The sequence below is a fragment of the Anabrus simplex genome, chromosome 4 (genome assembly GCF_040414725.1).
Source record: "Anabrus simplex isolate iqAnaSimp1 chromosome 4, ASM4041472v1, whole genome shotgun sequence".
Lineage (NCBI taxonomy): Eukaryota > Metazoa > Arthropoda > Insecta > Orthoptera > Tettigoniidae > Anabrus > Anabrus simplex.
The window spans coordinates 55,815,314-55,825,557 of NC_090268.1; the positions used below are offsets into that span (position 1 = coordinate 55,815,314).

Consider the following 10,244-nt stretch of genomic DNA (forward strand, 5'->3'; position numbering starts at 1 on the left):
GTAGGTTCGAACCCCACTATCGGCAGCCCTGAAAATGGTTTTCCGTGGTTTCCCATTTTCACGCCAGGAAAATGCTGGGGCTGTACCTAATTAAGGCCATGGCTGCTCCGTTCCCACTCCTAGCCCTTTCCTGCCCCATCGCCGTCATAAGACCTGTGTCGGTGCGACGTAAAGCAAAAAAAAGCCTTTCTTGTACCTCATCAGGGACATCTATTATTCAATAAACATTTTATCAAGAAAAACTAAAATACAGAGTAACAATAAGGTAGGCCCAACGCAAAAGAAAAAATGAAATGAAATGCCGGAAATCGAACCCAGGACCCCTGTGACGAAAGGCCAGCACGCTAACCATTTAGCCGTGGAGCCAGACAGAAGAAAATATTCTATATGAACACATGGATCAACCAGCAGTTTAATTATGCTGAAGATACAGCCACTGCTGTTGAAGGGGTCCAGTTGAGGAGGGTTAAGGATGATGATGATGATGATGATGATGATGATTTATATGTTTTGTTAGGTGAGTGAAGTATCATTTAAAACAAATTGTTCGCCCAAGAGAGACTATTTACACTGCCATCTAGTAGGCCTGGAGTAAAACGTAACGTTGAAATTGACGAGCAGACAGCCAGATGGCGTCAAATTAATGTGTCTGCACACGGTAGCTGAGCCCATGTTATTATTATTATTATTATTATTATTATTATTATTATTATTATTATTATTATTATTATTATTATTATTATTATACTTTGAAGCACAAAGTGTAACAAGCAAATCCACACACTTTGGAGAAACTTGAGGAAAACGTACGAACTGCAATAGGAAACATTACAATGGCCGAGCTAGATCGTGAGAATCGAAATATGTTTACCTGGTGCAAAGCCTGTGTAGCTGCGGACGGAGGACGTTTCCAACACTAGCTATGAGGAAAGAGTTTAGTTGGGTGTCTTATACTTTATATGGAGATTTACAGATTTAAGAAAGAAAGAAAGAAAGAAAGACAGGTGGGGCCGCGGATGTGGGGGAAGCTATCCGCGTGCGAGCGGTCAGGTTTTACATGGAATAGCATGTATCACCAGCACCGAGCACTTCTTCGTTGGTGACTTGGTCTACTCAGATGAATTTTAATATTCTGCGACATATCTACATTTCAAAAGACTGAGTTCTGTTCACTATCAGCTGTCTCTGAGCAGTGGCAGAAAGTCGGCCTCCGAATCCCAAGATAGCGGGTTCAAATCCGGCAGAGGCAGTCGAATTTTTGAAAGGTGAAAGATATTCCATTCGACACTCCATGTCGCAAGACGACGGAATGTAGAAGATCTCTGGTGACACACCCAATAATTCATTAATAACTCAGCCATAGACGCCCAGGAGCCACTCTTTACGCTGCTACCTAGTAGGCCCGCCTATTGCCATTTCTTGATGGATGCAGTAATTTTATATCAGTCTCTTGGCACAGGCCAGAGCAAAGTGTAGCTTCCACTGAAGTCCCAGTCTCATCCATGGCTGTGACCATATGGAAGCTGCTGGGGTATGGGTAGTGCTGAGTAATGACATTCAGAGCATGACCAGTGCATCTGAGTGTTATGAAAGGTGTTGCTCGTAGGGTCAGTCGTGCTGCAATGGCACATTCTGGTCCAGTGAGAAAAGCAATGGCAAACTACCTCATTCCTCATCTTGCCTAGTACGCCTCATTTGGGCTCTGCCATTGGTTTTTGCGGTTTCCCTATAACAGCATAGCCTTTGTTGGTGCTATTTGAGGATCCAACCAGCCTCTGGCCTGATGACCTAACAGACACCTAGTAGGCCTGGAGTGGAACGGAACGTCGAAATTGACGACCACATAGCCAGATGGCGTCAAACTAAAATGGCTGCACACGGTAGCTGAGGCCATATTATTATTATTATTATTATTATTATTATTATTATTATTATTATTATTATCATCATCTATTTGTTCGTATCGGCCTACTGAGGACCACGTTCTTCTCTGGGATTTGATCTTTGAGCAGTGCTCCTTCATTTGTTGCCGGTGTTGCTTTTTTCCTTTCCTCCGTCTACGTCTTTCCCGTCTTCAATTTCGGCCTTTCTTGAAAACTCTGTTGGTCTTTTAGTTTCCTCCTGAGTGGGTTGCGTTCTTGTATATCTTCATAAGTGATCCCCATCTGCTGTAGATCCCTTTCCACCTCCTTGAAGCAAGTTGGCTGGGTCTTCCTATCTTTAAAATAGGTAAAGATCTGGTTCGATAATCGCGTGGGTTTCATTCTTAGCCATAAAATGCAATTCTCCTTCTCCGAATGACATATCTTCTGGACATGAGTATACAGCTCACGGTTATGCCTACGTCTGTATTCATCTTTGTCTTTAATTGGATCAAGAATGTTCCTTAAGATCTTTCTTTCTTTCTTTCTTTCTTTCTTTCTTTCTTTCTTTCTTTCTTTCTTTAATTTCCAATTTTTCTATCAGGCCTTTCTTGTTCATAGCAGGGCATTCCACTGAATTCAAAACTTCTGGCTTTATGACAATGCAGTAATGTTTGAGTTTTGCGTTCAACGACATGGAATTTTTGTTGTAAACGACTTTGGTTAGTTGATAAGCCATTTCCATTTTATTCATGCACGCCGCGAAAGCTTCTTTTTCAGAGATGTTTGGTTCTATCCACTCGCCAAGATCCTGGTTTACTCTTAGCTCTCTTGGTGCTGGCTTGATGTTAGTTACGAATTCCGTTTTCTCTAAAAAGATCTAGAGGCCTGCTATATCCGCCTTGCCTTGAGGTGATTAATTTGCTTTGTAGCCATGTCTAAAGAATCAGAAAATTGCTAGACCATCTACAAAAGCTAGGCAATTAATTTAAAGGTTCATGTTCTTGTAACCCAATCTCACACCAGTTTGGAGCCCATATTAATTTCTTTGCGCCACTCACGGATGACTTTTTCAAGGACTCAATTGAAGAGCAGAGGCGAGGGCCCGTCTTCCTGCCTAACTCTTGTCTTTATCATGAAAGCGTTTCAAATTTCTCCCCTGAACTTAACTCTGGAGGTTGTGTTAGCTAGGGTCCGTTCGATGATTGCCCTGGTTTTGTTATCCCAGACACATTCCTTTAGGAGTTGAATAAGAGTCATTCTATTAATCGAGTCATAGGCCTTACTGAATATGACGAAAGCATCACAAATTTCTTGTTCCTTAGTTTGAGGATAGATTTCAGATTCATAATTTTCTCGGCACATGAGCGCTCTTTCCTGAATTCTGCTTGATACTCTCCCAGTCGTGGATCAAGTTTTTGTTCTACCCTAATCTGCAGAGCTTTTGAGATAATTTTGTAAGATACCAATAGGAGATAAATGCCACGGAAATTGTTAACATCCGTTTTGTCCCCTTTTTTATACAGTAGGTGAATTAAGACAGAAGTCCAGTCATGAGGAAGTTTCTCGGTTCGCAAACCTAGTTGATGTCGGTCAATTTATCAATCATTTTGTTACCAGTATTATTATTATTATTATTATTATTATTATTATTATTATTATTATAATATCGACGAAGACTTAAATGCCCAGTCTTAGACAGCATATACCACTACCGATAACACAACACGCCAGTGTTTTTCAAACCACAAATAGTGGTTAAACTCAGGATATTTTAACTTCAGAAACAAGCCTGTAGCACTGCCGATTCTAGTTTTAAATTCTGAATTGAGATCCTTTATAGGTACTTAAAAAGTGATACACTTCTGTTTCCATCCAAGCAGATAACAACGTTATTGATTTTCTGCTTGCTGACTACCATGAATCTTGTTTTCTGAATGCTCATGTTAAAGCTGCGCATTTTATAATAGAATTATTACTGTACTGTACAGTTGCGTAATTACTGATACATATCTTCAATTACGTAACAATTAATCATTAAATTGAAAATTATTTTTGATAATATCTAGAAAAGGGACGGCAGGATTGTGGGAGGAACCGACGAGAAATATACTAACCAAAACTACTTTTACTAAATTCCAAATCAACTGGAGTCAATAGACAACCGTCCCATCCAATAAGCAGCCTTAATAGTAGTATGAAATATGCTATAGCAATACTGAAGAATACGGGTTCTACCAAAACCTGATCCACATAATTATGTAATGTGTACCCTAATTGGCCAATAAAGATATAATGCGCCTAGTGGCGAATTACTGCTGGCTTTTTTGTAACATATGACAGGTATCGCTCAGAGAGCGAGTTATTTTACACTAAAGTCTCATTTCCTGCACCTGCATAAACTGGAAGAAACCACCTGCAAGGAGAATAAATTGAGGCGTTTTGCAGATCTTTCCATAAAAGAGTACAAAATGTGACACAGAAACAACACACACAAAAAAATTAGCACAGAAGTATAAATATATTAACTAACACGTTGTCAAAAAATAAAATGGACATTCTAGAAGGATACATGGAAGGCTAAAAATAATGAACTTTAAAACGGTTTAAATAAGTGACTAAACGGAAAATGGATAAACCAGGCAATGTAGAAAAAGTGTCCGAGCAAAGTAAGAGGAAAGCTTGCGATAACTAATGAGGAGGTACATGAGGCTCTGTCCCACACTAGTAGAGCTTTGTTACAGAGTAGTCTATTATTATTATTATTATTATTATTATTATTATTATTGAAGGAATTTGGCCTAGACAACAGAACCAGAACAATCATCCAACAAACAATGACTAACACAACTTCGAAAGTGAAGTTCAGGGGAGAGATTTCAGACGCCTTTGAAATCAAGACAGGAGTTAGGCAAGGAGATGGACTATCACCTCTACTCTTCAACAGTATCCTTGCAAAGGTCATCCGGGAGTGTAGCAAAGAACTGAATAATCAAGGAGTTCAAATCGGAGTCAGGCTAAGGGGCAAAAAACAAAATTTTTGGTGATTGCCTAGCCTTTGCAGATGATCTTGTATTTTTCCGATTCCTTAGACTCAGCCCTGGAATAGGTTTTTCAGCTAAAACACAAGCAGCGAAGGCAGGCCTACATATCTCTTTTGAGAAAACAAAAGTTTTAACTATCAAGATAGCACCCAGAGAGCTCACAGTAGGACAAGACAAAATGATACAAGTAGATAAGTTCAAGTATCTGGGAGAACTGATAACACCAAACTTGTCCGAGAAAGAAGCCTTTACATTACGGATGAAGAAAATGAAAATAGCGTACCATTTAGCCAAGGGCGTCTACAACAAAAGGTCCATATCTTTCAAAACGTAGTTGAGACATTATTGCAGTGTCATCCGTCCAGAGGTCTTACACTATTCAGAATATCTTGCAATGAAAAAAAAAAAAAAAGAAAAAAAAAAGACTGATCGAGAAACTGGAGGCCAAATAAAGGAAGATTTTGAGAGAGACCTGAGGTCCTGTCAAAGAAGATGGGGAGCGCAGAAGATGACATAACGACAAACTATACTGTACACCCACGTAGAGGAGATTACCGATACCATCCGGAAAGGAATTAACTTGGATGGGCGTAGATAAGGCCCACGAATATCAAATCTAAAAAGATTACCGAATTATTCAAAACTCCCAGAGAGAAAGAACGAACTTCGGAATTTGACTTTTATGCAGGAATGAAAATATAAATCTACAGCCTGTTTCCTGTCACTGGACCGGATCAGGAATGGAATGAATGAAGCCCCCTTCTAGTGGAGAGGATAGGAATTGTGCCGGCTGCCGAAGCCTGTCACACTCCTCTGGGGCAATGACTAATGACTGGCAAATGAAATGATCTGATATTGGACAGTGTTGCTGGAATTAAATATGACAGGGGAAACCGGAGAAAAATCTGTCCCGTCCAGCACATGCAGTGACCGGGATTTGAACCAGAGAACGCAGCGGTGAGAGAGCGGCGCGCTGACGCCTGAGCCACGGAGACTTCTTTCACGCAGGAATAGCATTCCAAAATCTCCTATGAGTGGCTCAACTTGGTAGGTTCGGTCCTGGGTTAATCCGGTGTTTTTTGAAGGTACTCAAATACGTCAGTATCGTGTCGGTAGATTTACTGGCACGTAAAAGAACTCCTGTGTGACTAAATTCCGGCACCACGAAGCCTCCGAAAGTCGTAAAAGTAGTTAGTGGGACGTAAAAATCAATAACATCATTATGGGCAAACAACGGCCGTAGCCGTATTGAAACACCGGATCTCGTGAGATATCCGAAGTTATGCAACATTGGGCGTGGTCAAGATTTGGATAGGAACTGGCCACTCTACCGTACGTAAACTCCGGGTCAGGCACACCTCTGCGGAGGTTCGGACCTGCCTTTAAGCAGAATACACCCTTACCTTGTTACGGGCAAAGGACAGGAGCCTATAACCCCTTCCAAGACTTGTCGACCGTCAGCATAAATAACGAAGGGATTTTGGCACTTGAATAATTAAAATCGAGTCTCACCTGTCGAAGCTGACGGACACTTTGTACTTCTTGTCGGGCTCCAGGCTATAGGCGGAGGAAGAGGGGCTGCTCGACCTGGGGGTAGATACGATACCGCTCAGGTGGAACCCTGGAACACCAAACATAAACCATGACAATGGGTTTGAACAATTGGATATTCAAGATAAAAAGGCAGTATTCCTGAAATTGCAAAGAGTCGTGAAACATTTCATAATAACAAACAATGAGTAATTACTATGACGATAAGCAAGAAAACCAAAACATTCACTCTTTGAGAATAAATATATAACACTCATAAAACACTCGAGGAGCATAGAAAGTCCATTCAGGATTTGTAAAAACAAGTAAATATGGTTGTAACTCCTTATGGCACTATGTGAACGTATACAATGCTACCCCTAAAAATATACAAAACAGGGCGCAACAATGTCAAAATTTAAACAAAAAAATAATAATCAATGGATAAAAGAAAACCAACAATAGATTTTACATACCAAGTAATGTACAGTGGTTTTGGGCCTATGTTTTATATTTGTTAGGGTTTACTCTTCACTCAGATTGTACAGTATTTGTGAATATTTTCTAAACTCTACCAATATTATTTCCTTGTGTTGCACCGTTACGAGCCTCGGCTCAGGTGCGTTCCTCGAGTAAATTAAAAAAAAAAATATAGAAGTTAAGTATGTCGTTCTCTAAGCCACCTTGTGATGTACAGTTTTGCCAGTAATTTTAGGGACATGCTGTGTGATACGAACATTGGCGACCCTGCCGCTATATTATTAGGTTAAAAAGGAAAATGTTTAACTGTTAATTATTAACAATGGGAAAAGAGTATTTGTTTCGCCCAAACAAGGCGTTTCTATGACGACTGTTACTCTTTCTAGAAGATTTTTAAGGGAACGAAAAAAGTTTGATTTTTCGATAATAAAGTACCGTACAAACTTACTGAATAACCAACTGTGATACAATTTTGAAATATTGCTGAATTGTTTCTAACACACTATATTTAGTACTTTTTTTTTTTTAAGAAGTTGCTTTACGTCGCACCGACACAGATTGGTCTTATGGAGACGATGGGACAGGAAAGCGCTAGGAGTGTGAAGGAAGCGTCCGTGGCCTTAAGGTACAGCCCCAGCATTTGACTAGCGTGAAAATGGGAAACCACGAAAACCCATCTTCAGGACTGCCGACATTCGGGTTCGAACCCACTATCTCCCGAATACTGGATACTAGCCGCACTTAAGCGACTGTAGCTATCGAGCTCGGTATATTTAAAATTAGCAAGGATGAAATGTACCTTGAAAAATTATTTCGCAAACAGACAAGCATTTTCCGAGGTTTTTTTTTTTGTCGAGACAACCGGGGGGGGGGGGGGGAGGGCATGGTATAAGTTGCTTGATATTTTTAAATGGAAGCATCTAGCGCACCGCGGGTTGCCCAGCAGCGTATCTAGGGTTTAACTGTGTAGGCAAGATATGCACCGCGTGCATAGTGGCGGATACTACCCATATACACGGGTACTGTAAACCCATAGTGATCCACCCACAGACTCATGGTATTCCTCACATAGTGGTACTAATCGGAAGAAAAGTCGATTCATGATGTTCCTCCCGTGACGATACTAATCACAGTTAATCTCATGGTTCAAAATTCAGCATCCCTTGGTCGCCCCTTTTAGTCTCCTCTCATGACAAGCAGGGGATACCGTGGGTATATTCTTTGTCTGCGCCCCCCACCCCACAGGGGGTGACTGGCAAATTGTTCTCTGGAAACAGTAAATAACTGATGTATTCTACCGAGAGAAAAATATAATCAATGTTGAGATCACAAGTACTTTAAGAATTTGAATTGAAGGCCTCAAAGCGCCATCTGTGAGAGAAACTGCCTTTCTCATGGCAGTTAACAAGACAGATCTCACGATCCCGCGATACTGCGCGCTCCAGCAACCAGAACTAACAAGCGGGAGAATCAAAATGACCAGCAAACTGACTGCTTAAGAATCTGAATTCAGAGTTTGTTATCTTCTTCCGCTCACGGTTGGATACATCACTATTAACATGCAGCTGCTCTTTGACGGATAGTCGGGAGACCAGCCTCCATCCCGGTGCTTGTAGAAAAACGTCTCACGTACAGGAACGGGAAAACAACTAACCACTTTCACTGTTCACAGAGTGAACGAGGTGCTGGAATTTCATCCCACAGGAGTTCTTTTACGTACTCGAAATCTATCAACACGAAACTGAGGTACCTGAGAACATTCAAATACTACCGAACTGAGCCACTCAGCCCGACAGTGAACCAAGATTCAGTGGTCCAATCCCTGTTAAGATGATGATGTTTATTAATGTTTAAAAGGGCCTAACAGATAGATCATTGGCCCTTAATGGTACGAGATGCAACGAAATGAAACGATAATTAAAACTTCAAAGTGTATCCACTGACTAAAATATAAAATGAATGAAGATGAAAAAGTGACCATGAATCCAAAACGATCAGTGGATCCGATTCACAATGCCTTCTTTTATGAGATGATGCTTGTTATAAAAAGGGGTCCAAAATTTCAGGTCACCGGCCCCTCATAACAGTACTAATCACTAGTAAGGCAGAACCAAGGTGTTCCTCCTGTAGTGGTACTAATCACAGGTAACGTAGACTCACGGTATTTCTCTCACGGTGATACTAATCACATGTAATGTAGACCCACGGTATGTCACGTATATTGACACCACTCACAGGTAACACAAACCCATGGTGTTTCGCACTCACAAGCAACGCAGACCCATGGTGTTCCTCACACAGGGAATAATCACGGGCGCCGGTATTCCTGTAGTGTTTCCTTATTTAGTGGAACTAATCACAGGCCCCGTATACTCATGGTGTTGCTCACATAGTGGTACTAACCATAAACAATGTAGACCAACGGTGTATCACACATTATGGTAACGCCCACGGGCAACACAAACCCATGGTGTTCCTCACATAAGGGTACAACTCTCAGGCAACGCGGGTCCACGGTTTTCCTCGCATAGTGGTACTAATTACGGGTGCCAGCCAAACCCGTGGTGTTTTTCACTTAGTGGTACTAATCGCAGGCAACGCTGACCCATGGTGTTTCCCATAAAATGGTACTACTCAAAGTACGTAGACCCATTCTGAACACAGTGGAACCGACCGGTGGAATGCACACGATGTCACTTATCACAATCAACGCCCAGACCCTTAGTGTTCCTCGCATAATGGTACAGTTCCTATGTAGACCCACTGCTTTCCTCGCAAGGTGGTACTAGTTGGAAATAACGTCGACCCGTGGTGTCCCGCATGCAATGGTACTAATCACAAGTAGTCTCATGGTTCTAATGTCGACATCCCTTGGTTACCCCTTTTAGTCACCTCTTACGGCGGTGACTAAGTCAAATCACGTTGGTCTGATCACTAGATATCGTGGGGATATCGTGGGTGTAGTCTTCGTCTGCGTCCGCCACCCACAGGGGGGGGGGGGTTGAGTATTCCGAGTTACTCTATACTAGGCTATATCTAGACGACTTTAGATTATTTTGATTGATTGATTATTTCATGTTTCAAGGTGGCAATGTCACCATATCTTAGATTATCAAATTTTACGTACTTATGTCCGCGTGTACCATGACCTAGATATCCTAGCTTCTTAATGACAAGTCGATTATATTAGTTACTTGGACTGCTTGTCAGATAAAAACTAGTGCGGTAACTGAGGTCTAGCTTGGATGGGTGATAAGCATTGCGTAAAGAGCGGTGACTGTAAGTCAAATCACGTTGGTCTGATCACTAGATCATATCGGATCAATTC

At 41.3% G+C, this 10,244-nt stretch overlaps 1 protein-coding gene across 1 annotated transcript in view; it reads right to left on the reverse strand.

The window, feature by feature from the left end:
- The window catches only part of LOC136872158 (zinc finger SWIM domain-containing protein 5), a 182,522-nt gene extending 173,169 nt beyond the window's left edge, over positions 1 to 9,353 (reverse strand). The window contains exons 1-2 of the mRNA XM_068227349.1: positions 9,320 to 9,353; positions 6,419 to 6,527 (exon numbers count right to left, since the gene is read on the reverse strand). Of these exons, the coding sequence (XP_068083450.1) occupies positions 6,419 to 6,527; positions 9,320 to 9,353 (143 nt within the window). The remainder of the gene's footprint in view (positions 1 to 6,418; positions 6,528 to 9,319) is intronic.
- Positions 9,354 to 10,244: the final 891 nt, after the last annotated feature.